Source organism: Sapajus apella, unplaced genomic scaffold (genome assembly GCF_009761245.1).
Source record: "Sapajus apella isolate SASKATOON/1434 unplaced genomic scaffold, GSC_monkey_1.0 scaffold2, whole genome shotgun sequence".
Classification (NCBI taxonomy): Eukaryota; Metazoa; Chordata; class Mammalia; order Primates; family Cebidae; genus Sapajus; species Sapajus apella.
This window is the reverse complement of record NW_022436942.1, coordinates 62,221,147-62,249,127: the sequence shown is the minus strand read 5'-3', so window position 1 is coordinate 62,249,127 and position 27,981 is coordinate 62,221,147. Positions and strand designations below refer to the sequence as shown.

The window sequence follows — 27,981 nt, the reverse complement described above, 5'->3', positions numbered from 1 at the left end:
GGTGGCTCATGCCGTAATCCCAGCACTTTAGGAGGCCAAGGTGGATGGATTGCTTGAGGCTAGAAGTTCGAGATCAGCCTGGGAAACATGGCAAAACCCTGTCTCTACTAAAAATACAAAAATTATCCGGGCTTGGTGGTGCATGCCTAGTCCCAGCTACTCAGGAGGCTGAGGAAGGAGAATTGCTTGAACCTTGGAGGTGGAGGTTGCAGTGAGAACCTCTGTCGCACTTCTGTCGCACCACTGCATTCTAGCCTGGGTCACCAAAAAGAAAAGAAAAAGAAATTCTGAAGACAAAAGATTAGCTCTTGAGGACCCTTAGTAAGGTTTATTCAACCAGAGGCATCACTTTTGAGGAGATGGGCCTATATTTATTTTGTTTCCAAAATTTTAGATTCAAAGCAGTAAAAGATAATCATACACTTCATGATAGATCAGTCCTTCAGAGAAGGCATAGTCCTTAACACTTGTTGCTGACTTTTAATTGATTCTCTTTTAAATGGATTTTTCTTTCTTAATCCACAGATCACAGTTCTTATCTGCGTGAACACACATGGCTCTGTTACGAAAAAGTAAGATTACAACTTTGAAAATAATGATTAAAAATCAGATATTTGGGAGGATTGTTTTGATGCTGGGGCTTGGCTTTTTTCTTCTTTCTTGAATTGTCTTTGATTTTCATGGATAGTTTTGGCATCATCATTTCCGGATTATTCCCATGGAGAGTTATTCAGTATTTTAGTCAGAAGTGGACTTATTAGCTGGGCGCACTGGCTCACACCTATAGTCCTAGTACTTTGGGAGGCTTAGGTGGGTGGATTAGTTGAGCTCAGGAGTTCAAGACCAGCCTGAGCAACATGGCAAGACCCTATCTCTACAAAAAATACAAAAATTAGCCGGTTATGGTGGCAGGTGCCTGTAGTCTCAGCTACTCAGGAGGCCGAGGCAGGAGGATCACTTGAGCCTGAGAGGCAGAGTCTGCAGTGAACCAAGATTGCACCACTGCATACCAGCCTGGGAGACAGAGCAAGAACCCGTCTCAAAAAACAAACGAACAAAAAAGAAGTGGAAGTGGACTTAGAAGAAGAATCATATATTTCTATAAAACTTGCAGATATAATGCATTTTCTCATTCTGAATAAATATTCATGTTCATAGCTAATTTAGCATTTTGTATTCATATTCTTAAAGAGTCACCTCAACTCTTCAGACCCATCAGAACCTGGATTTGCCTCTGATGGTAGATCCAATCATTTGTGAATTTGTGGAGAAACATAGTAACCTAATTGTGTTACCCTCAGGGTAGAGTTCCCAGATTCAGCAAACAAAGACACAGGACAGGACAACCAGTTAAATTTGAACTTCAGATAAACAACAAATTTTTAGTATAAGTATGCCCCAAATATTGCATAAGACATATTTGCACTAAAAATATAATTTTATCAGGCAACTCTATGTCAGTGCTAACAGCCACAGCTGAAAGTGTCAGATGATAGTAGACACTGGGCCATCTCCCCAAGTTGGTTGTGGCAGGTGAATTTTTTTTTTTTTTGAGACAGAGTTCTGCTCTGTCACTGATGCTGGAGTTCAGTAATGTGATCTCTGCTCACTGCAACCTCTGCCTCCTGGGTTCAAATGATTCTCCTGCCTCAACCTTTCAAGTAGCTGGGATTACAGACACCTGCCACCATGCCTAGCTAATTTTTGTGTTTTTAGTAGAGATGGGATTTTACCATGTTGGCCAGGCTGGTCTCAAACTCCTGACCTCAAGTGATCCACCTGCCTCGGCCTCCCAAAGTGTTGGGATTACAGGTGTGAGCCACCACACTCAGCCATTGCAGGTGTGTATTAATCAGACCTGTTGATAAATTGTAGAATTTTGTCCATTTTCTGATTCTCCATCATTTTGTTTTAAAATGAGTCTAGTATCTGATTGACCCTGGCTGAATCTGTAATTTATAAGGCAGTGAGGAACTGGGTGTCAGGAAAATAGAATCACAGCCTCAGGATGTAGCTTTGAAAGGCATCCATGGAGACTCTTTTCTTTTACAAGTGGGAAGACAAAGGCATAGAGGCCAAAAAAATAGATCCATGTGTAGTCAATAGATTAAGTCTCTTGATACATACAAATAATAAAAAATAATATGTGCTGGGCGTGGTGGCTCATGCCTGTATTCTTAGCACTTTGGGAGGCCAAGGCGGGCTGATCACCTGAGGTCAGAAGTTTGAGATCAGCCTGGCCAACATAGTGAAACCCCATCTCTACTAAAAATGAAAAAAATTAGCCAGGCGTGATAGTGGATGCCTGTAATCCCAGCTACTTGGGAGGCTGAGGCAGGAGAATCGCTTGAACCCAGGAGGCAGAGGTTGCAGTGAGCTGAGACTGTGCCATTGCTCTCCAGCCCGGGCAACAAGAGTGAAACTCTGTCTAAAAAAACACATTTTTCTTTAAGTCGACTCATTTTTGTAAGTGTAATTCATAATAGAAAGTTCTTATCCTTACTGTAAATGAAAACAGAATGATTACCTATCATAAAAAAAAAGTAGCTTTAAACATGTATACATTTAGAAAAATGCGATTCAATTCTGGGTAGCTTTTGTTGTGCTCATGCACATAAAATCAGGAAGGCTGACTTTCTCAGATGGTGATGTAATATTACTTAATGCTATGAACATGAACTTCCCCAATCATTTCATGCACTACCAGTGCTGTGTGTTCCATACTCAAGAAAACACTGTTTCATGCCACTCTACTTCTCTCCAGATCCTAAGAGCAAACATCACTGGAACAGACAGACCTGGAGGCTTAGAGGCATTGGGGTCTTCTAACTGTTTACCCAGGGCAAGCAAGAATTTTCTGCCTTTCCTTCCCTCCCTCCCTCCCTCCCTTCCTTCCTCTCTCTCTCTCTCTTTCTCTCTTTCTCGCTTTCTCTCTCTCTCTCTTTCTCTCTCTCTCTCTTTCTTTCTTTCTTTCTCTCTCTCTCTTTCTTTTCTTTCTTTCTCTCTCTCTCTCTCTCTCTCTTTCTCTCTCTCTCTCTCTCTCTCTCTCTCTCTCTCTCTCTCTCTCTTTCTTTCTTTCTTTCTTTCTTTCTTTCTTTCTTTCTTTCTTTCTTTCTTTCTTTCTTCTTTCTTTCTTTCTTTTCTTTCTTTCTTTTCTTTCGCCTCTGTCTCCCAGACTAGAGTTCAAATCTCGGTTCACTGCAGCCTCCACCTCCTGGTTTCAAGCAATTCTCATGCCTCAACCTCCTGAGTATCTGAGACTACAGTCATGTTCAACACCCAGCTAATTTTTGTATTTTAGTAGGAACAGGTTTTTGCTATGTTGGCCAGGCTAGTCTCAAACTCCTGGCCTCCGGTGATCCACCTGTGCTCGGATTGCAAGTGTGAGCCACCGCACCTGGCCTGCACATCATCCTTGACCAGGGGTTGAGTTAACTGAGAAGCAGCTGTGTCATAATGGCTAAGAACATGTACTTATAATTACTACTGGCTCATAGAAGAATCACTTAAACTCAACAAAATAAAAGCCACATGTGAAAGACCAACAGCCGGTATCACACTAAATGGGGAAAAACTGAAAGCCTTTCCTTTTACATCTGGAACACGACAAGGATGGCTGCTTTCACTATTGTTATTCAACACAGTACAGCAAAAGAAATAGCATCCAAATTGGAAAGGGAGAAGTCAAATTATCCTTGTTTGAAGATGATATATTTTTGTTTTGTTTTGTTTTGTTTTGCTTTGGAGAGAGAGTCTCTCTCTATCACCCAGCCTGGAGTGCAGTGTTTCGATCTTGGCTCACTGCAACCTCCGCCTCCCAGGTTCAAGCAATTCTCATGCCTCAGCCTCCCAAATAGCTGGGATTACAGGATGCATCATCACACTCAGCTAATTTTTGTATTTTTAGTAGAGATGTGGTTTTGCCATGTTGCCGAGGCTGGTCTTGAACTCCTGGCCTCAAGTGATCTGCCCACCTCAGCCTCCCAAAGTGCTGGGATTACAGGTGTGAGCCACTACTCCTGGCCGATACAATCTTATATTTGGAAAATTCTAAAGACTCCACCAAAAAACAATTAGGACTGATATATGAATTCAGTAAAGATGCAAAACCTCTGAGCAACAATAGTGTTCCAGGTTAATTCTTTCTGTTTGCTTTTGTATTTGAGACGGGATCTGGCTCTGTCACCCAGGCTGGAGTAATCTTGGCTCGCTACAGCCTCTACCTCCCAGGCTCAAGCCAACCTCCTATCTCAGCCCCCTGAGTAGCTGGGACTACACGTGCATGCCGCCACACCCAGCTATTTTTTGTAGGGTTTTCTTGTTTGTTTGTTTTTGTTTTTTTGTAGAGACAGGGTTCCACTATGTTGCCCAGGCTGGTCTTGAACTCCTGAGCTCAAGTGATCTGCCTGCCTCAGCCTCCCAAAGTACTGAGATTACAGGCATGAACCACCACACCTGGTCAGGTTAATTCTTTATATGCTATCTGCTTATAGAAAGGTCTCAGACCACCACTTCTCCATGTGACATGGAAAGCATCTACTCACATTACCATGCTAAACTTTGTCACGTGATTTCGGGTTCACAGGTTCAATGTTAACGTGTTTCTATTTCTTTGTCAGTTAATCAGGTGCTGCTGTTCCTTCTGATTGTGACCCTCTGTGTGATTCTGTATAAGAAAGTACATAAGGGGACTGTGCCCAAAAATGACACAGGTGAGCAGACATGGAATTCATTGAGATGGGATACACAGGAATGTGGTTTAAATGTGTTCTTCTAGGTCCTTTCAATATCTGGGTTCAGGGACAAGTGTCAGTTTGGTCAACTCTCAAGGACCTGCTAGTAGAATATCTGCCCTAGACCACCTTTTCAGTTGTTCTCTAGGGTGGTCGGTGCCATTCAAACTTTAGCATGTGTGAGATTCACATGGAGAGCTTGCTAAAACGCAGCACTGGGCCACCTGTGAGATGTAGGATAAGTAGGTATGGGTTGGAGCCTCAAGATTTGCATTTCCAATTAGCTCCTGGTTGAGGCTGATGCTGTGGGTTCTTGGACCACACAGTGGGTGTACCACTTTACACCCCATTTCTTTGGAGCTTCTCAATGACTTTGCTTATGGAAACCGCCCTCTCTCTCCTCTCCCTGCTGGTAAATTCCCATCAGTGCAAGGCAGCCTCGTAACTCTCAACTTGAAAATGGCCCTCCATTGGCCCTGTGTTCTCTCCCAGCTGCACTGTGTTTCCCTCATGGGGGTGAATTGCTTGAGATGGCACCTTCATAACTCCAATGCACACACAAAGTCAATCTCCATAAAAATAAAGAAGCACTGCTTATTACAATTTAATTAATTTACTGTTTTTTTTTTTGTTTTTTTGAGATAGAGTCTCACTCTGTTGCCCTGGCTGGAGTACAGTGGCACAATAGCAGGTCACTGTGGCCTTGACCTCCAGGGCTCAAGCAATCTTCCTGCCTCAGCACCCTCAGATAGTTGGGACTACAAGTGTGTGCCGCTACACCCAGCAAACTTTCTGTATTTTTTGGAGAGATGGGTTTTGCCATGCTGCCCAGGCTAGTCTTGAACTTCTGGGCTCAAGCTAACCTCCTGACTTGGCCTCCCAAAGTGCTGGGATTACAGGCATAAGCTACCATGCCCAGCTAATTTACTTTTTATATCAATCAAGCAAATATACACTTATGGGCTGGTGGTGGTGGCTCATACGTGTAATCTTAGAACTTTGGGGGGCTGAGGTGGGAGAATCACTTGAGTCTAGGTGTTTAAGACCAGCTCAGCCTAGGCAACAAAGCGAGACCCTGTCTACACTCACACAAAACATTACCTGGGCATGGTGGGGCTTGCCTATAGTCTCAGCTACTCAAGAGGCTCAATGAGAGGATCAGTTGAGCCTAGGAGATCTAAGCAGCAGTGAGCCCTGATAGTGCCACTGCACTCCAGCTTGGATGATAGAGTGAGATTCTGAATACAGTTACTCTTTTGGTGTGTTACATATATTTATTCCTCACTTTTTTTTTTCAGCCAGATGCTTAGGGACTGGAAACACAACAGTGAACAAAAACAACTTCCCTAATTCGATGAAGCTGGCATTTCTTTCTGATTATATTTTGTAATTTAAAAATTAATTTGGGCTGGGCATTGTGGCTAGCACCTGTAATCCCAGCACTTTGGGAGGCCGTGGTGGGTGGATCATGAGGTCAGGAGTTCAAGACCAGGCTGGCCAAGATGGTGAAACCCCATCTCTACTAAAAATACAAAAATTAGCCAGGTTCCTGTAATCCCAGCTATTCAGGAGGTTGAGGAGGAGAATTGCTTGATTCTCCACCTGGGAAGTGGAGGTTGCAGTGAGCTGAGATTGTGCCACTTCACTCCAACCTGGGCAACAGAGTGAGATGCTGTCTCAAAAAAAAAATCATTTAAAAATAATTAAAAACGTATAATCTGATCTAAATGAACATAGAGAGCATCTGCAAAGAATGATTTTCACACAAAGACATATATACAAATGTTCATGGGGTATAATTCATAGTAGCCTCAAACTGGAAACAATTCACATGTACATCAACTAGTGAATGGATACAAAACACGTAATTTATCCCACACAATGAAATACTTTTTGACAGTAAAAAGGACCAAATGACTGATACAAGCTACAATATGGATGAACCTAAAAGAAAACTATGCTAAATAAAAGAAGTCAAACCTGAAAGACCATATATTGTATGATTCCATCTATATGAAATTTCTAGGAAAGGAAAATCTATGGAGACACAAAGCAGATTGGTGGTTGCCTAGAGCTCGGAGTGGGAATAGATTGGCTGCAGACCCGCCAGCTCAAAGGAACTTTCTAAAACTGGATAGTGGTGATGGTTGTGCAACTCTATAAATTTACAAAACATCATTGAACTGTACACTTACAATGAGTAAATTTTTTTTTTAATCTGTATTTGTTTGCTAGGGCTGCCATAACCAACTAGCACAGACTAAATGGCTAGACCATAGAAATGTGTTTTCTCTAGTTCTGGAGGCTGGAAGTCCAGGATCAAGGTGCGAGAGGGTTTGGTTTCTCCTGAGGCCTCTCTCCTTGGCATGCAGACAGCTGCCTTCTTGCTATGTCCTCATGTGGCATTTTCTCTGTGCTGCAGTCCTGGTTGTGACCCTCTATATGATTCTCCTCTTTTCCTCCTCTTACTAGGATACCAGTCTTATTGGGTTAAGGCCACACTAAATGACTTCACTTTAACTTAATTTCCCCTTTAAAGGCTCTGTCTCCAAGAACACACATCCTGAGATGCTGGGGGCTAAGACATTCACAGATGGACGCTGGAGGACACAGTTCAGTCCATAGTAGTATCTACATCTCAATAAACTGTTTTAAAAGAGAGAAAAGGAAATCATGTAAAGACAAATGTCATCTGAACTTCTGACTCCACTCCTCACGCTTCCTTCCCTGCTCATAAACCAACACATTCGCTCAGCTAATCCCACCACAGACTCCCTTCTTCAGGGAAAGAAGTGGATCAGTTTCAAAACAGCTGTTAAAACAGCTCTAAAGAAATGCACATCCTGACTGACTAATCATCTATATAGATAAACAAAGCATTTGGACCACATGAATGGATCCATTATCACATGTTTATTCATTCAGTGTTAAAATTTTTTTAAATCGGTGTTATAAAATACCACTCAGATGAACGTAGTGTTGGCATGGAAGGATGCTTGTGATATGTTAAGTGGGAAAAGCAAGTTGCAGAAGACACTGAAAAGTATGATTCCATTTTGGTTTTTAAATAATAAGTGTTTAAGGTATATATTCTTTAGAATATGTAAACATGAAGAAGGGTTTAGGGGTCACACACCATGCTGGTTATGTTATATATTGTTATGTAGGTCAACTTTTGGAGTAGGAGTGAGAGGTCTGCAGAAAACAGTCACAATTTACCAAATATTCTTCGGTTTGGGCTGAAATTTTTTCAATAATTAAATATTAATTTTTATAAAAAACTGGTATTCTAAGTTAATGTCCAGGAGCCCTGTGAAGTCCTATGCTGAAGTAAAACATGGCAGCATTCTCTGTAATCTCCCCATCGTAACATTCCATGTAATCTCCTGATACTTTTTTTGTGATAAGTGTGCTGATCACTCACAGCTGTCTCACTTGGGGAGAGGCAAACTGATACACTTGGCTAAAACAATTCTTATTTGAAATGGGATTCTGAGTCATGGTACTAGGAGAGCAGAACATTTCCTCTCTTCTAGGAATGGGCGTGGCTTGATCAGAGCTGCTTATGGAAGGGATGAAGGCAGTAATCATTTCTAGTCCATTCTGCTGTCATTGTGATGTTTTCTATTTTTGTTAGGCACCAAATGGTTTCCCATAGCCAACATTTTAATGCATTGGCTCAGGCACCAGTTGGTACAATGAATCCAAATAATGGAGCAGATAATTCTTAAAGAAACTGCAAGGATGGAGCATTGATGAAGAAGGTACAGTTGATAAGCCTTTCCACCTCATTTCTCCAGTGTGCCTTTGTTCTTTATTCTGTCCAGGGGAAATTTTTTGGCAGAGAGCAGTATTTTTGGCTTAGGTTAGTGCTCAGTTTCTCTGCCTGGCAGATGCCCCTAAGGAGTGTGGCAATATTATGTGTTGGCAGCAGAGCTGGACACTCAATGTTTGACCTTCTTCTGGAGTGTCCCCTCTTTCATGAGAATGCCCTCCTTTTACCTTGTGCTTCCCATTGTCTGCTGAAGGCCCCCGCCTGGGTCTGGGAGCCAGGCACTACCCCAACATTTTCACCCTTCCCTCTTATTCCTCAAGAGTCCTGTTTTCTGAGGCTCATTCATCAATTCCATTTAGTTCATTTCAGCAAACTTTCATGAAGCACTCCCAAAGTGCCAGACTCAGTGGGGATAATATAATGAGCTTACAGTGTAGTGGAGGAGACAGACACATAAAGATTCTTCCAGTGCATTGTGGCAAGTGCTCAAATAGTGGTAGCTAATACTCACCATCTATTCAAATTTTATTGAAAATCTACCATGTACCAGGAACTGGGACAGCTGCTGAAAATACAAAGATGAACAAGATACGATCCCTGCCCTCACAGGGATCCTAGTGTAATAGGAGAAAGAGGGAAGACATGCAACCAAATAAATTGCAATGCACTTAATAAATCCAACCTTAGGTAAGGCCACAGCACAGAGAAGGAACATGTTAATTTGTGTAGGGAGCTGTTAAAGGCTTCCCAGAGGATCTGATGTTGGTACCGCATTTGGAATTTGGAATAAATATGTAAAGATTAGCCATGCAGAAAAGGACATTGAAAGCATTCCAGGCATTGGGAACATCATATACAAAGGCACTGAGATAAGAGTAGTGTTCTGGGAACCATGAGGAGTTTGGTGTTACTGAAATAGAAGGAGGTGAGGCTGGAGAAGTGAGCAGGGACTGGATCATGAGGGAGCTTGTGTGCCAGACAAAGATGTGGCTTTAATTTTTAGGAACCACTGAAGAACTTTTAGCCACAAAGAAATATAGTCAAATTAGCATTTTTGGCAGAACACTTCACAGCCTCCAGGTAATATAAGATGACAATTTAGTCCAAAAGGGATAATCCTTAAGAAACTTTTTTTTGGTTTGTTTATGCTGCTGATAAAGACATACCCAAGACTAGGAAGAAAAAGAAGTTTAATCGAACTTACAGTTCCACATGCCTGGGGATGGCTCAGAATCATATGGGAGGCAAAAGGCACTTCTTATATGGCAGTGGCAAGAGAAAATGAGATATGCAAAAGCGGAAACCCATGATAAAATCATCAGATATCATCTTATTCACTACCATGAGAACAGTCTGGGCGAAACCATTCCCATGATTCACATTATCTCCCACTGGGTCCCTCCTACAACATGTGGGAATTATGAAAGTACAGTTCAAGATGAGATGTCAGTGGGGACACAGAGCCAAACCATATCATTCTGCCCTGGTCCCTCCAAATTTCATGTCCTTGCATTTCAAAACCAGTCCTTCCCAACAGTCCCTCAAAGTCTTAGCTCATTACAGCATTAACTTAAAAATCTACAGTCCAAACTCTCATCTGAGACAAGGCAAGTTCCTTCTGTCTATGAGCCTGTAAAATCAAAACCAAGCTTGTTACTTCCTGGATACAATGGGAGTACAGATATTTGGTAAATACAGCCATTCCAAATGGGAGAAATTGGCCAAAACAGGGGTTACAGGCCCCCTGCATGTCCAAAATCCAGTGGGGCAGTCAAATATTAAAGCTCCAAAATGATCTCCTTTGACTCCAGGTCTCCCATCCAGGTGAATGCTGATGCAAGAAGTAGGTTCCCATGGTCTTGGGCAGCTCTACCCTGTGGCTTTGCAGGATACAGCCTCCCTCCCAGCTGCTTTCGTGGGTTGGCATTGAGTGTCTGTGGCTTTTCCAGCAATAGGTACAAGTTGTCAGTGGATCTACCATTCTGGGGTCTGGAAGACAGTGGCCCTCTTCTCACAGCTCCACTAGGCAGTGCCCCAGTAGGGACTCTGTGTGGGAGCTCTGACCCCACATTTCCCTTCTGCACTGCCCTAGCAGAAGTTCTCCATGAGGGCCCCACCCCTGCCGCAAACTTCTGCCTGGGCATCTAGACATTTCCATGTATCTTCTGAAATCTAGGTGGAGTTTCCCAAACCCCAATTTTTCATTTCTGTGTACTCACAGGCTTAACACCATGCAGAAGCTGCCAAGGTTCTGAAGTCACAGCCTGAGCTCTATGTTGGCCCTTTTCTACCATGGCTGGAGTGACTGGGACACAGGACACCAAGTCCTTAGGCTGCATACAGCACCAGACCCTGGGCCCAGCATATGAAACCACCTTCTCCTAGGCCTCTGGGCCTGTGATGGGAGGGTCTGCCGTTAAGACCACTGATATGCCCGGGAGACATTTTTCCCATTGTCTTGGGGATTAACATTTGGTTCCTCATTACTTATGCAAATTTCTGCAGCTGGCTTTAATTTCTCCTTAGAAAATTGTTGGGTTTTTTTTTTTTTGTATCACATTGTCAGGCTGCAAATTTTCCAATCTTTTATGCTCTCCTTCCCTTATAAAACTGAATGCCTTTAGCAGCACCCAAGCCACCTCTTGAATGCCTTGCTGCTTAGAAATTTCTTCCATCAGATATCTTAAATTATCTCCCTCAAGTTCAAAGTTCCATAAATCCCTAGGGCAGGGGCAAAATGCCTTGGGTCTCTTTGCTAAAACATAACAAAAGTCACCTTTGCTCCAGTTCCCAACAAATTCCTCTTCTCCATTTGAGGCCACCTCCACCTGGACCTTATTGTCCATGTCTCTAACTGGCTTTTGGTCAAAGCCATTCAACACATCTCTAGGAAGTTCCAAACTTTCCTACATTTTCCTGTCTTCTTCTGACCCCTCTAAACTTTTCCAACCTCTGCTTGTTACCCAGTTCCAACGTTGCTTCCACATTTTTGGGTATCTTTTCAGCAATGTCCCACTCTACTGGTACCAATTTACTGTATTGGTCAGTTTTCATGCTGCTGGTAAAGACATACCTTAGACTGGGAAGAAAAAGAGTAATAATTGAACTTATAGTTCCACATGGCTGGAGAGGCCTCAGAATCATGGCAGGAGGTGAAAGGCACTTCTTGCATGGCGGCAGCAAGAGAAATTGAGAGATGCAAAAGCAGAACCCCCTGATAAAACCACCAGGTCTCATGAGACTTATTCACTACCACGAGAACAGTATGGGAAAAACCACTCCCATGATTCAATTATCTTCCACTGGGTCCCTCCCACAACACATAGGAATTATGGGAGTATAATTCAAGATGAGATTTGGGTGGGGACACAGAGCCATACCATATCATGGTTACTTTAGACAATTTGGAAAGTATAAGAAATACAAACAAAATCAAAGTCATGCATAATTCCATAAATAGACATAGGTCCATTTGCAAATATGTATGTATCAAATTGGGATCAAACACTAGAGAGAATTTTGTATTCTTTTCTCCTTAACAGTGTCTTATGAGCATTCTCTCATGTCAGTAAATATATTGTGAAAACAAAATTATTCTAGTCATGGAAATTTCAGACACAGTAGAAGGAGAAATAGGAGGCCATTTTCAATGTGTCTTAAATTACACAAAACACAGTACCTGGTAGTTAGTTTCAAGAAATGCTTGTTGAATTAAATATCAGCTAGAACTACCCTGAACCTCAGGGATAGAGGTTTTTCAAAAAGGATCTGGGGAAAGAGAGGGGGTGGGGGGGGGGAGAGAGAGAGAGAGAGAGAGAGAGAGCTCTTTAAGTAAAAATCAGTTGAGCATTTTATAGTGGATAGTGGATACTCTACTTACAGATCATTATTCTTCTCCAAGGCTGAAAGTTGTATTGTGGTACTAAAGTATGATGTTATGTGGCTTTGGTATTTTATATCACAGCCAAGGCTCAAAAGAATAATTAATTATTCATCTTGTGCATTAGTCATGCTCTTTCATTTACCTCCTTCCTCTTGCTGTCAGCATTTGAGAAACTTGACTAGAGGGGAGATAGAAGAAGGAAATTCACAGCTAGTATCTTACAGCAGTGCAGACAAAGTGAATATTCTGATTCAGGCAAGAATTGGAGACTGTTGGACAAATGAAGCTTTCAGTTCTTTGTTTTTTAACTGTGTGTGTGTTTTAGGCTAGCCAATTGGCTCCTGTAAAATAGCTCCAAAATAGATTTTCTGTTATGAGCAAAAGGGCTCACTGCCTGATGTGCTAGAATCCAACACTATGACCCTGAGTTTTGAGAAAAGCAAAGCGTTTTCTTGTAAATCATCTAACAAGGAGACAGGAGCCCAGCTCAAATCTGTGTCCGTGTTATGGCTTTAAGGCAGTAATTTTATTAAAAAGGCTCAAGGGTAGATTCGGGATTAGCAGGTGATTGATGGAAGGGAAGAGGAGGTCTGGAGAGTCCTGGGGCATGCACAGTTATTTCTTCATACTACCTAATGGGTCTCGTGCAAATCTGGGAGGAGTTAGTATGAAAAACAGGGTGAAAATCCAAGCTGTGACATTAGCAAGTTTGTTCTATGCAAACTTCAGTTGACCATATTGGTTCCAACTGATTTCAGCCAGTTTCTTAATCTCAGAAGCAGAGAGAGTTTCATCATTTCAGCAAAAATTGTTTTTTCTAATTTATCATCCTGCAAACTCAAGAATTCCTATCAGTCATTGATTTCTTTAACTCTTTGAGGGTATGGTTTCAATAGTGACATAAACAAAATAGAAGTTTATTTCCTCTCTCAAGTAGAAGTCTGATGTATCAGTTCTACAATTAGCCAGATCAAGATTCCTTCCATATTATGGTTTTGGTGAGGTCAACAGGTAGCTTCCATCTTGTGATCTAAGCTGACTACTCTAACTACCACCATCATATCAACAGTCCAGCCAATGGGAAAGGGGAAAGGCAAGGGGATGGGTGAGCATTTCGTTGAAGGGTAGACCCAGCAGTGGCACATATTACTTGAACTAACATTCCATTGGTCAGAACTTGATCACATAGAGCTGCACATGAGTCTGGTAAAATAGTCTTCGTGGCTGGCTATGTACCAGCTAAAATTCCAAAATTATTTTCTAAGGGAAGACAGAATGACTAGATATTGGATAACAGTCAGCAGTCTCTTCCACACTATGCTATCTTCACCCAGGAGTGTGGAAGATGCATTAAACTGGTTCTACTGCGAAATTCTTTAATGTTCCAAGACACCGATTTTGATGTTTCCAGATGATGAATCAGAGACTCCTGAAGAACTGGAAGAAGAGATTCCTGTGGTGATTTGTGCTGCAGCAGGGAGGATGGGTGCCACTATGGCTGCCATCAATAGCATCTACAGCAACACTGATGCCAACATCTTGTTCTATGTAGTGGGACTCCGGAATACTCTGACTCGAATACGGTAACTTGTGTCTTACAGACTTTGGCACTTTCTGTTTCCTTCCTTCCTTCCTTCCTTCCTTCCTTCCTTCCTTCCTTCCTTCCTTCCTTCCTTCCTTCCTTCTTCCCTCCCTTCCTTCCTTCCTTCCCTTCCTCCTTCCCTTTTTTCCTATCTCTTCTTTCTTTTCTCTCTTTCTCCTTTATTTTTCCTTCCTTCCTTCCTTCCCTCCTTTCTTCCTCCCCAGCCTCCTTCTTCTTTTTCTTTCTCCCTCTCCTCCCCTCCCCTCCCCTCTCCTCCCCTTCCCTCCTGTCTTTCTGATAGATCTTGCTGTGTTACCCAGGCTGGAGTGTGCAGTGGTGCAATCACAGCTCACTGCAGCCTTGACCTCCCTGGCTTAAGCAATCCTTTTGTCTCAGCCTCCCAAGTAGCTGGGACAACAGGCACATGCTGTCACACCCAGCTCATTTTATAGTTTTTTTGTGGAGATTGAGTCTCTCTTTGTTGCTTAGGTTGGTGTCAAAATCCTGGGTTCAAACAATCCTCCCTCCTTAGCCTCCCAAAATGCTGGGATTACAGGTGTGAGTCACCACACCTGGCCTCTACTTTCTTACATTTCCTTAAATAGATTTCCTTTCTTTTTGGATTAAGAAATAAACAAAAAATTAAAATTTGAACATATTATAAAAACGGAAGATAACTGTAAAATCTTGGTATGGAGAGTGTCTTTCTGAGCCCAGAAATCATCAAGAAAAATGGACAGATTTGACTGCATAACATTTAAAAACTTTACAATGATGAAAAGTACAAATGAAGCTACTCATACAATAGATTGAAAGAAAGTAATTTTAACATGTATTATAGACATAGAAATACTATCCAAAATACATAATTATTACAAAAAATTTAAAAACACAAAAAATAAAAAAACCCAGTCAAAAGTGGGCATAGAATATAACCAGACAATTTACAGAGGGAAAAAATGCAAATGGCCAATAAACATGAAAAGGTGTTGTAGGCTGGGTGAGGTGGCTCACTTCTATAATTCCAACACTTCGGGAGGCTGAGGAAAAAGGATAGCTTGGGGTCAGGCCAGCCTGGGCAACATAGCAAGACCTCTGTCTCTGCAAAAAAGTTTTTAAAAATTAGCAGAGTGTGGTGATACATAGCTTCACAGGAGGTAAGAGGATCCCATGAGCCCAGGAGCTTGAGGGTGCTGTGAGCTATGAGCACACCACTTAACTCCAGCCTGGGCAGAAGAGTGAGACCTTGTTTCAGCTAAAAATAAATAAATAAGGCCGGGGGTGGTAGCTCACTCCTGTAACCCTAGTACTTTGGGAGGCCAAGGCGGTGGATCACCTGAGGTCAGGAATTCGAGACCAGCCTGGCCAACATGACGAAAGCCTGTCTCTACTAAAAATACAAAAATTAGCTGGGCGTGGTAGCCCATGCCTATAATCTCAGCTACTGGGGAGGCTGAGGCAGGAGAGTGGCTTAAACCAAAGAGGTGGAGGCTGCAGTGAACTGGGATCATGCCACTGCACTCCAGCCTGGATGACAGAGCGAGACTGCATCTCCAAAAATAAAATAATAAATAAATAAATAAATAAATAAGCAAAGTTTTTCTATTAATAGGAAAATATAAATTAAAACATTTTTGCATTGTTTAAAACATATATGTCACTTCAGTGACATCATTTTTCACTTATCAGGTTGGCAAAAATTAAACAGAACATCATTACTCAGTGCAGGAAAATGGACATGCTTATTCCTTATTTACACAATGTGCGTTTTATAAGTTGGTAAGCATTTGGTGAGGTCAACATGGCAATATTTATCAGAATGTTGTATGCATGTATAATTTCATGCACATGCCATTTCCTCTTCTGGGAATCTGTACTACAAAAATTCTAGTACATATTACCAAAATATGTGTACAACAATGCTAGTTTCGGCATTTGTGAACTAGTAAAAACATTTCAAAGTGCTTAAATGTCCACCAATGGAAGAATATTTAAATGAACTGTGAAATATGATCCAGCTGTTAAAAAAAGAAGGCACTCTGTATAAACAGACACAGGAGATTCTCAAGGCATATTGTTAAGTGGAAAAAGCTGGTTACAGTATAACTTGTATAGTATGATTCTAGTTTATGAAAATTCAAAACCCCTAACTGTAAGTGTGTATATGTACGTGTATGTGTTTCAGTAAAGAAAAAGAACTGGAGGCCAGGCATGGTGGCTCATGCCTGTAATCCCAGCACTTTGGGAGGCTGAGGCAGGCAGATCACCTGAGGTTGGGAGTTTGAGACCAGCCTGACCAATATGGAGAAACCCCGTCTCTACTAAAAATACAAAAATTAGACAGGTGTGGTGGTACATGCCCGTAATCCCAGCTACTTGGGAGGCTGAGGCAAGAGAACTGCTTGAACCCAAGAGGTGGAGGTTATGGTGAGCCGAGATCACACCATTGCACTCCAGCCTGGGCAACAGAAGCAAAACTCCATCTCAAAAAAAAAAAAAAAAAAAAAAAAAAAAGAGAGAACTGGAAAGCTATTAAATTGTTAACACTATCTCTTGGGAGAACAGAGGAATTGGGGAGGATGCTGATGAAGGAAAGTTCAAGGTGTTTCAGTATTATTTGATCATTCAAAAGGAGAATATATTTACATGCTGCTTTTATAATTAAATGTTTTTGTAGTGGCACCATCAGGAGATACAGAGATCTGTAAGGTGTTTGCCTCTCATCTAAATGGCCCTTGGCTGCCCTGGATTTTGAGGGCTTATGTATGCTTTCTAGGGGTTTCTGTCTCATTCCTCACTCCCCTCATCATACTATTGCTCAGATTTTGCAGATCTAAATTTTGTTCACATTTAATTCTTTTGTTGATTTTTAGTCAGCAACAAATTCTACCCTAGGTGGCTTTAGTCATTGGACATTTTATTTTGTGATTATTTCTCCCAAGAATCTCATTATGAATTGGATACAGATAAAAATGCTGCAAGACCAAGAAAACAGAAGGGGAAAGGGAGGAGGAAGGAGAAGAAGGGGAATAAAGACACATGGGGAAGATTGAGGGAGTGAATCAAAGAGACAAAGGTAAACTCAAATCAGCCTTGGTGTCAAAACAGCAGAGTAAAAATGACTTCAATCAAAGTTGAAGGTTCAGAATGTCCTGCTTCATAACATTTCAGAGCTGTTACCACATGGCAAAGACAGTACCAACAACCACAGATGCTGCTTTATAAGAAAGAACACTTTTTATTCTTCCTGTTTCCTGGGGAAATTATTTGGATCTGGGGAGAGATTTGGTTAGTATTTTGCTTCATTTCCTTTGCAGAAAGAGTTACGTGATTGAGGGGGGAAAAAAAAGATTTAAAGTCAGACCAGATGGGGAGAAAAGTCAGGAGGATTTATTGGACTAAACTCTACTAAGTTTACACACATTTTAATTTTAACTTTCTAGGGAGGCAACAGATTGACCCTGGGGAAACAGGCAAATGGAGGAAAGATTTGAAGTGTATAGTAGAGGTTTTTTTGTCATCTTTTTAGAAAATGGATCGAACATTCCAAACTGAGAGAAATAAACTTTAAAATCGTGGAATTCAATCCAATGGTCCTCAAAGGGAAGATCAGACCAGACTCACCGAGGCCTGAATTGCTGCAGCCCGTAAGTAGGGACTACGCAGATGCTGGGGACAGTCCTTGGTGAGACTCTTGTTCAGTAAGGAGTGCTAGGCACTGAGATGCATGTGGAATATTATTTTTGAAGCCTTGTGGTGTTTGATCTCCACCAAACTCTGCTTATGTATAATTTATAAGCCAGCTGCTACAGAAAGGATTTAAGATGGTTTATAGAAACACAATGAAGTTATTAAAGAAGAAATGAAACATTAAAAAAATGCAGAATGCATTTACGAGTATGGATATATCTGTCGGGATGGGAGCTGGAGGAGGGCCAGGTAGCTGAGACCAGGAAAGAGGACCCCAAACCTGTTGGCTGTTGGGATATTTAACTGTGATTGCTTGTTAAATCTAACTCTGAGTATCTGACAGCTAAGAAGAAAGAGTAGCATGGTGGATTATATACTTCATAGTATTAACTAAGATAATACACTTAGGAGACACAAACTCTTTTCTTAGCATTGGAAATCTTAAGGTATTTTACCATGAGTGTTCTTACAAAAGGGACCCTCTCCCTTTTTTTTATTTTTTATTTCTCTTTTTGCATAAAAAGTGGTGTTTTTGGTCAGGCCTGTAATCCCAGCCCTTTGGGAGGGTGAGGCGGGAGGGTTGCTTGAACCCAGGAGTTTGAGACCAGCTTGGGTAACATATCGAGACCCCGTTTATTTTTTTAATTAGCTAGGTTTGGTGGCACACCCCTATAGTCCTAGCTACCTACTCAGGAGCTGAGGTGGGACGACTGTTTGAGCCTGGGAGTTCGAGGCTGTAGTGAGCTGTGATCATGCCACTGCACTCCAGCCTGGGCAACAGAGTCAGGCCCTGTCTCAGAAAATAAAAAAAAAGAGTGGTGTTTTGACAACAGTTTTACAGAAACTGCAGCCACCTTCTACATATGATTGTTACTTAAATTCATCCCAGAAAATTTATTTAATTCTAAGCCCTCTGTCTATGATATGACCTTTTCCCAATTGCAGATTCTGTCAAAGTACAAGCTGAGTTAAAAATTCAGATTAAGCAATGTTGTTAGTAATGAAACTTTGAAGTTCCTACCTCACAGCTCATGGTGCTCCTTTTTCTGGTTCAAGGAGCTAAAAGGTTGAGCTTGCTGTTGGGATGACACACGTGTGTGTGTGTGTATTTCAGGCTGATTTAATTGACAGTTATCAAAATTACTGGAGGTAGAGTAAGGCAGGCAATTTGTGCCCTAAAAGATTGACCACGGAGCCTCTGTAACGCCCACTGCAGCAGTTAACAGAGATGAAAGTGGCAGCAGCCTCTGCACTAGGGGGTTTGGATCTAGAAGAATAGCTGATCCGCAGCGCTGGCTTCAACCTCAGGCCTCAGATATTTCAGGCACTGGGAAGCTCAGGTGAGTTATCTGGCTAGCTCCTGTTTTATTCTGTTCCAAACCTGGAGCTGAGCTGAGGCCATGGTCAAAGCTGACTCTCCAGTATCCTCAGAAGACACTAAGCCATATGCCTCTTCCCCACCATCACTTCTTTTGTTGTTTTAACAGCTGAACTTTGTTCGATTTTATCTCCCTCTACTTATCCACCAACACGAGAAAGTCATCTATTTGGACGATGATGTAATTGTACAAGGTATTCTTGCTAACTGCCAAGAACACGTGGAAAAGAAGCAGCTGATAAGTAGAATGACTGTCTCTCTTCATTTTTCAAATAGCTAATTGTGCAGTGAGTTTTGACTGCTTATTTAAGTTGTGAGTACAGTACTGTAAATTCGAAAGAATTTTGGAAACAGGGGTTGATACTTACCAGGACAATCCAGTTGACACTCTGATTGTCAAAACTTGCAATAAATAGCTTGTTAGCCTTTCCTTTCCCTGTTTCCCTATAATGTATGGAAATAAAGCATCACAGATGACATTCTTAGGCGTGAGCTAAGTTTTGATGTTTAAATGTGTTATATCTCTTCCATTACAAACAGGATACGCATTGGTGTGGTACCTACATTTAGCAACAGAAATAAAGAAATTTGATCAATGCCAGTCTGAACTCATCATCAAGTGGCTTTCTAAATCTGTAGGCACGACTCTTGCTAAATAAATTGTCAAGCCACTTGAAATCAGGGATCCAATACTCTTGTCCCAGAGCAAAATCAAGAACTGTTTAAGCTCTAAGGCTCTATCTGGCCCCAAAACAAATGCCGTAATGTTTTAATTGCTGATGTTTCTAAATTCAGGTGATATCCAAGAACTGTATGACACCACCTTGGCCCTGGGCCACGCAGCGGCTTTTTCAGATGACTGCGATTTGCCCTCTGCTCAGGACATAAACAGACTCGTGGGACTTCAGGTGGGCACATTATCTTGGAAATCCTCCCTTCACCCTACAGTTCTGGTCCCTTCTCCCCCTCTGCAACTCAAAATAAGTGTAACCTCCACCTTGAAAACCCTATAGGACTGTCTGGACTGCTGGGAGGTGGAACAGCACAGGCGTCTGGGACTTTGGTTTGTATCTCAGCTCCATGCCTTTACCAACTCTGGGGTGACTTACTTTAACCCTGCAAAGCCCCACTTTCCTTCCCTGAAACATGGAACAATCATGTCTACTTTGTTCTGTCTTTGTGAGCAAAAATGAAATAACGTGGTGTCCAAGTGTCCAGCATGAAATAAAAGCTCCAGAAGTGATCGTTGTTACCTAGGTTGCTTATAACCATGCTGTCTATCAGAGATGGTGTTTTCTGAAAAAGAGACTTGCTGAATCATTGGTTCTATTTTCAGAGTTTTGACCCTCGCCTTTATCCCCCTTCCAGTAGAAGAAAATATTGATTTTGTTAAGGGTAAAGATTTCCTTACCCTGATGGAAATGAGGAAAGTTGAATCTACATGCGATGCTGAAACCAAAGGAGTCGCTTTGAAATATGAGGTGTTATTAAGAGTTGACTGCTGTTTTTCAGAAAAGCTTCTAGCAAATACTTTTATGTGTGTGGCATTTTAAGGCACTTCAAGGCATAGATTCTGGGACCAGATTCAATTTTGTCAAAATCTTGGCACTATCACTTGGTAGTTTTATGACCTCAGGCAAGTTACTTAGCCAGTTGTTTCTCCCTCATTTGTCAAACAGAGGTAATAATAGTACTTTCCCTGTAGTTATTGTGAGAATTTTAATGCATATAAAGCTATTACATGAGAGTAACGAGGTAGTACATGTAAAGTTCTTAGAAAAGAGCCTGGTGCCTAGAAAGTACTCAAGTATTTCCATGACTCCTGTATAAGGTTTGAGAGCATCATATTAAGGAATTATAGAATATGACAGTCTATATGGGTGAAAGAATGTGTGTGTCCTGCCTCATGCTACATTCATTCAGCTACTACTTATTGAGTGCTTACTCTGTGCCTGACGCTGTTTTAGGCGCTAGTAATACAGTGAGCAAAACAAAAACTCCTGCTTCTGTGTAGTTCACATTCTAGTGGGAAGAGAGAGAGTAAACAAGTAAAATATTTAACAGAGGATTGGGGTGGTGGTGGGGCTGTATTTAAAATAGGGTGAATCAGGAAGGCTGCACTGAGATGGTGTTGTTTGAACCTAAACTTGAAAGAATTGACGGAACCGCCTATGCAGATGGTTAGTGGGGAAACTCTCCAGTAAGAGGAAAGAGCAAGTGTAAAGATCTTGAGGCAGGGGTGAGTCTGGTTCATTAAAGGTGGTCACTGTTGCTGGGGATCAAGAGGAGAATAACGAGTTGGAGAGGCACTGGAGGGTCAGATGGTATAGGGTATGGCAGGCCATTTCAGGAACTCTGGCTGTTTCTGTGAATGAGATGGGAAGCTATTGGAAGAGCTTGGAGGGGATGAGTGACCTAGAGACAGAGTAGGGTGGAAAAGGGTGGAAGCAAGGATACTACCTAGGAGGAACTTGCAGAAATCCAGTGAGTGGCAATTATGGCCTAAACAGGAAGGTAGCAATAGTGGCAAGAGAAGTGGTTGGCTTCCGGCATTTTGAAGATGGGACCAACAGGATTTGCTGACAGATTTGGATGAGAAATGAGTGAGAAAAAAGGAGCCAAGGAGGACCTAATTACCCAGGTTTTTGCCCAAGTAACTAGAAGGCTAGAGTTGCCACTGACTGAGGTAGGTCAGGGGCAGGGAAGCAGGTTTGGGATAGAGTTGAGATCATTTTTTGGATGTAATTTGGAGCTGCCTTACTAAGCATCTGAAAGGAGACATTTGGATGGTAGATGTAGCAGGAGCTGGAAGTGCAGACGAGAGGCCAAGGCTGTCAGATGGGTGGTATTTAGAGCCATGAGACTGGACAAGGCCATTTATGGAGTTATTGCTTGAGAAAGGCACTGGTGCTGCACTCAGAGCATTCAGCATTTAGAGGTTGGAGAAATGAGGGGAAACCAGCAAAACAAAACAACATCAAGAAACCACCAAGTGGCCAGTGACACAGGAGGAAACCCACAGATACTGCACAAGAGTTTCAAGAAAATGATCATTTTCCAGAAACAAAAGATTCGCTGGTCAAAAGCATACACATCCTGTTCCCTTACAGAATACATATATGGGCTATCTGGACTACCGGAAGAAGGCCATCAAAGACCTTGGCATCAGCCCCAGCACCTGCTCTTTCAATCCTGGAGTGATTGTTGCCAACATGACAGAATGGAAGCACCAGCGCATCACCAAGCAATTGGAGAAATGGATGCAAAAAAATGTGGAGTACGTGAAGACTTCTCTACCATTTTTTCATACTTGGGAACAAAATCATTCAGTTAATTTTCCACACATAGTTCAAGGGTTAGAAATATTTCACAGTCATCTCAGGTCAGATTTTCTGACAGAGGCACTGTTAAGAAAGAAAAGGGGACAGTCAATTAAAATCTTCCTCAAAAGGTATAAATCAGAGGAATCAAGATCCTGTGGCGTGAGGAGGCCCTGATTATACATTTTGCTAATAAGTTGTTGAAAAATGTGACTTGAATCTCTTCCATGTAACAATCTTCATTTATCTTAGCTGAGTTTCCCCTTTTAACATAGATTTGTTATTAAGGATTATTATATAGAGTCAACTTTGCTTTTTAAGGTTGATTTTTAAAATTTATAATTTTTCATTGTAAAAGTTTTAAAAATAGAGAAGATAAAAATAACTCTAATACAACTGCTATGATCACATCATTGGACTGCCTGGCAGTCTTTTTTATCTGGATATTTTAATACCATCATAACCTTGAATTTGCCAGTAAAGTTATTCTAAATAACGCGGGATTAGAATTTGATCTCCCATGTCTACTATTTAAAAACCTGGGAGTTAAAATGGCAAAATATGAACACTGTGAATCTAGGTGATAAATATGTGAGTTCATGTTAGTCTTACTATTTTGTGTAGGTTTGACAATTTTCAAAATGAAAAGTTGGGGAGAATGAAAGGCTGTAAGTCTTAGTACATAGTGAGAGAATGTCTTGTATCTTTTCCAATATTAGATTCTACTTTATCTGAGTTTGTGGGGACTCCAGGCCAAATATTGTTTTTCTATTTCATTTCTTAGGGAAAACCTCTACAGCAGCTCTCTGGGAGGAGGGGTGGCCACCTCCCCAATGCTGATTGTGTTTCATGGGAAATACTCCACAATTAACCCCCTGTGGCACATAAGGCACCTGGGTAAGTATTTTTAAAAAACAACGCAAATGTACATTTTATTTTTTTATTTTTGAGACAGAGTCTTGCTCTGCCGCCCAGGCTCAAGTGCAATGACGTGATCTCGGCTCACTGCAACCTCTGCTTCCCAGGTTCAAGCAATTCATCCGCCTCAGCCTCTTGAGTAGCTGGGATCACAGGTGTGCACGACCACGTCCAGCTAATTTTTGTATTTTTAGTAGAGATGGGGCTTTACCATGTTGGCCAGGCTGGTTGGCCTCCCAGAGTGCTGGGATTACAGACGTGACCCACCATGCCCAGCTGCAAATATGCATTTTATAGATCCAGTGAGCACCATGGTGAGGAGAAGGTGCTACATACAGCACCAGGTTGTTCAGTTCAAATCCTCCAGGTGACGCTGGACAAATCAGTGTTCAGACTCTGCAAGTGCAGCTGATATTCTTAGCTACCTGAGGGGCATGTTTCTGGATATTTATGAAAAGCCATTAGAGTCATGCTTAGCATATAGTATATGCTCAATAAACATTAACCGTTATTAAGATAACTTTTGGATGGGCGCGGTGGCTCATGCCTGTAATCCCAGCACTTTGGGAGGCTGAGGTAGGAGGATTACCTGAGGTCAGGAGTTTGAGACCAGCCTGACCAACATGGTGAAACCCTGTCTCTACCAAAAATAGCTGGGCATGGTGGCAGGTGCCTGTAATCCCAGCTACTTGGGAGGCTGAGGCAGGAGAATCACTTGAACCCAGGAGACAAAGGTTGCAGTGAGCTGAGATCGCACCATTGCATTCCAGCCTGGGCGACAGGAGTGAAACTGCTCCTCAAAAAAAAAAAAAAGAGAGCGAGCGAGAACTTTCACTGTCAAAGCTTTATTGAACTGTCAAGCCACACTTATAATTTCTCTTGCAGTAACCTACAGTGGACAAAACCAAATAAATTAGCATAATGGCTTAGGATGAATTCAGAAAGCTGCCATTAAAATTTATCCTTTAAAAAGCAGTTGACTCTGTACTGTGAGCTCCTTAAGTCTTTTATTCACTACACAAGTGTAAGTTTTAGGATATAGATTGGAATCCCAACTATGATTTTGGGCAAGATACGTGTAAATTGCTTAGTATAGAGCCTAGCATAGAGGACACATTCGTTCCATTCTAACACATGGCCACAATCCCTTATCCAAAACCACTGGGCCAGACATGTTTAGAAGTTTTGATTTTAAAAAGGTAATGCGGTGCTGAGTGGGATCTAGGTTTTACTGCCAGAGGAGGTATTTAAAAACCTTTTGTTTTCAGACCTTTGGGGATTATTTTAGAATTGGAGACCACAGATATGGACTTAGATTTACCAACTTCCCATTACATTGCTAAGAACTGGATTAAGTTCTGTTAAGGAAGGTGAATATTATTTCTAATTCTCACAGCCCTACAAGGTGTCATGTCCTGTAATCTCCTTTTTAAAAGAAAGGATGTAATTGTGGAGGCGGAGTTACTGTCTGCTCTCGATGATTCTGTGGATTGCTTCTGCGTCATTACCAGAATCCTCTGATTTTCCTGAGCATACGTATGCACAAAAGTGACACAGGGAAGTCAGTGGTCCATCTGATTTGATTTATAGTCATGTCGGGTTCACCATTAGGTCAAGTATCAACCTTTCCATGTGCATAAAATCCCATCAAAGTAGGTCTATTTTTAAAAACGTGTAGGAACAGCTATGCAGAGCTTAGATCAGTAACATGACAGCATTTTATGATCTTGAAACAGAGTCAGAGTTACATTTTATGAAATATCCAACTTAGGCCAGGCATGGTGGCTAACATCTCTAATCCCAGCACTTTGCGAGGCTGAGGTAGGTGGATCACTTGAGGTCAGGAGTTCAAGACCAGCCTGGCCAACATGGTGAAACTAAAAATACAAAAATGGCATGAGCCTGTAATCCCAGATATTCAGGAGGCTGAGGCAGGAGAATAGCCTGAACCTGGGAGGCCGAGATTGCTGTGAGCGGAGATCACGCTACTGTACTCCAGCCTGGGCTACAGAGCTAGACTTTGTCTCAAAAGAAAAAAGAAAAGAAAAAAAGAGAAATATCCAACTTACTGACAAGGAGGAAGGGACATTCTCAAGACAAAGATGTCATTTTTCTTTGTAGAATGGTGCTTCCATCTGTGCTGAAGTTTCTGGAATCAGGGATGGTGTGCAAAGTGAATCTACACAGAAATCATTTTAAAAATGATCCAGTTTCAGGGCGTTCTGGAGGCAGAAGGGCAACATAACACTAACGAGCATTAAGTTTGGGTCTAAACAGGCAGGCTTAAGAGTTTTTAAATTTACAAAATATATTTAGCTAAAAGCAATTTCATCACCCAAATTGCAAGCCCCTCTGAGGTAGCTCCACACAGCCCTTCAGTTATGAAGCTGAGATGAGGATGCCTTACATAGTAGACTTTTCATGAGAAGATGTCTTTTCCCAAATGAATATTTCCTTTGTATAGACTCTGGTGATTGATAATTATTTCAGTTATGCTGCTATAGCTTGAAAAACCTAGTTTCTCCTCTGCAGCTGCCTTCACAGCTGTTTATTAGTAACAGATGCCAGGTTGTGTTGTTGTTAACATCATACACTAGAATAACATAACCCTAGCAAATCAACTCTCTTGTAATTCAATGGACTTTTCAGTGTTTTTTTTTTGTTTTTTTCGATGGAGTCTTGCTCTCTCTCCAGGCTGGAGTGCAGTGGCGCAATCTTGGCTCACTGCAACCTCTGCCTCCCAGATTCAAGTGATTCTCCTGCCTCAGCCTCCTGAGTAGCTGGGACTACAGGCGAGTGCCACCATACCCAGCTAATTTTTTTGTATTTTAGTAGAGATGGGGTTTCATCATATTGGCCAGGATGGTCTCAATCTCTTGACCTTGTGATCCGCCCACCTCGGACTCCCAAAGTGCTGGGATTACAGGCGTGAAGCCACTGCACCCGGCCTCAGCTGTTTAAAAAAATAAATTCCTTTTCATGGAAAGTTGAACACTATAGATAGATACACATTTTTTAAATTTTACATGCACACCATCTTAATGTAATTCTAGAATTGGTATTCTAAAAAATATTCTAAGCAATGGCAATGTTAGGGTAAATGCATAGTCTCTTTAAAGTGATTACTTATGAGAGGAGTAATATTCAGATACAGATGGATGGCTGTTTGTTTAAAAAGTAGATCTTAGTCACATTTCAAGAAGACAAGACTGTTCAAAAGAAAATGTTGCCGTTTTTCATTAAGGAGATGAAATGCAGAGAAACAAGAACCCCTATAAACTCTTGGGTGAGAGGAAAACTAATAGAGCTTCTTAGGGGACAATGTGGCAATCTCTATCAAAATTGAAAAGGTACACACCCTTCAATCTAGCAATTTCACCTACAATATTTTATCCTACAGATATGTTTGTACACATACACTAGACACACATAGAGGGCTGTTCATTGCTGTGTTCATGCTAATGAGAGGATAAAAACAATCTAAATGTCCTTAATAAGGAACTTGTTCAATAAATAATTATATATCATTCTATATAGTCACTAAAAATAATTTGGTAAATCCACATGTACTGCTGTGGAAATTTTTCCAAGACAGTAATTTTAAAAGGCAATGTCCAAATAAATAACAAAATATTTTGTTTAAAGGCAAGGTAGGAATATGCTCTATCTTGTCTTCTGTCATATATATATATATGCATACAGGCCAAACAATACAATACCATTACTAGAAGCCTGCACAAAAGACTAACAGTGGTTGATCTGGAGATCTGGGGTGGGTAGAAAATTCACAGTATAACCTTTTGGTTTACTTTTTTTTAAACCATGAACTTGTATTCAATTTATAATACAAAAAAGTTATTCTCTAACAAGCCTATTATTTTTTCTCTAAACACAATGAAGGCTGGAATCCAGATGCCAGATATTCGGAGCATTTTCTGCAGGAAGCTAAATTACTCCACTGGAATGGAAGACATAAACCTTGGGACTTCCCTAGTGTTCACAACGACTTATGGGAAAGCTGGTTTGTTCCTGACCCTGCAGGGATATTTAAACTCAATCACCATAGCTGATATGACTCCACCCTTAAAATATTCCCTGTATAGAAATGTGGAATTGCCCCTTTGTAGCCTACTATAACATTGTTTTTTATGAACATCACCTTTGATCCATATGATCCACAATATAAAAACCAAAAACTACTGTGTGAAAATTGTACCTTGGACCATATAAGCATTATTTACTTTTTTTTTTTTGAGATGAAGTCTCGCTCTGTCACCAGGCTGAAGTGCAGTGGCACGATCTTGGCTCACTGCAACCTCTGCCTCCTGGGTTCAAGCGATTCTCTTGCCTCAGCCTCCCAAGTAGCCAAGACAACAGGCCTGCGCCACCACGCCCAGCTAATTTTTATATTTCTTAAGTTCACCATGTTGGCCAAGATGGTCTTGAACTCTTGACCTTGTGATCCGCATGCCTTGGCCTCCCAAAGTGGTGGGATTAAAGGCGTGAGCCACCCTTTAAGTACATGTGTTAACTATGGAAATCAAGATTATGTGACTGAAAAACATAAAGGCATAGACCCATCTAGATACCAGCCATCAATCTGCTTAATTCTGAATGACAATTATATCCACCAATTTTTAAAACTTCTAAATGTATTTTTCACATGTAGATCTTTTTTAACAGGTTGTCAATCTTTTCTTTT

At 41.4% G+C, this 27,981-nt stretch overlaps 1 protein-coding gene across 8 annotated transcripts in view; it reads left to right on the top strand.

The window, feature by feature from the left end:
- Positions 1-27,491, top strand: part of GLT8D2 (glycosyltransferase 8 domain containing 2) — a 76,276-nt gene extending 48,785 nt beyond the window's left edge. For 5 of the 8 annotated variants that reach the window (XM_032299693.1, XM_032299661.1, XM_032299699.1 and 2 more), the window contains 9 exons: positions 526-572; positions 4,620-4,712; positions 13,803-13,974; positions 17,503-17,620; positions 19,151-19,235; positions 19,837-19,949; positions 22,152-22,318; positions 23,146-23,258; positions 27,180-27,349. In XM_032299693.1, the coding sequence (XP_032155584.1) occupies positions 554-572; positions 4,620-4,712; positions 13,803-13,974; positions 17,503-17,620; positions 19,151-19,235; positions 19,837-19,949; positions 22,152-22,318; positions 23,146-23,258; positions 27,180-27,349 (1,050 nt within the window). In that variant the 5' untranslated portion in view covers positions 526-553. Of the gene's footprint in view, positions 1-525; positions 573-4,619; positions 4,713-13,802; positions 13,975-17,502; positions 17,621-19,150; positions 19,236-19,836; positions 19,950-22,151; positions 22,319-23,145; positions 23,259-24,164; positions 24,267-27,179 lie in introns of those variants that run through there. The other 3 variants (XM_032299667.1, XM_032299704.1, XM_032299714.1) reach the window with 3 other exon arrangements.
- The last annotated feature ends 490 nt before the right edge of the window (positions 27,492-27,981 follow it).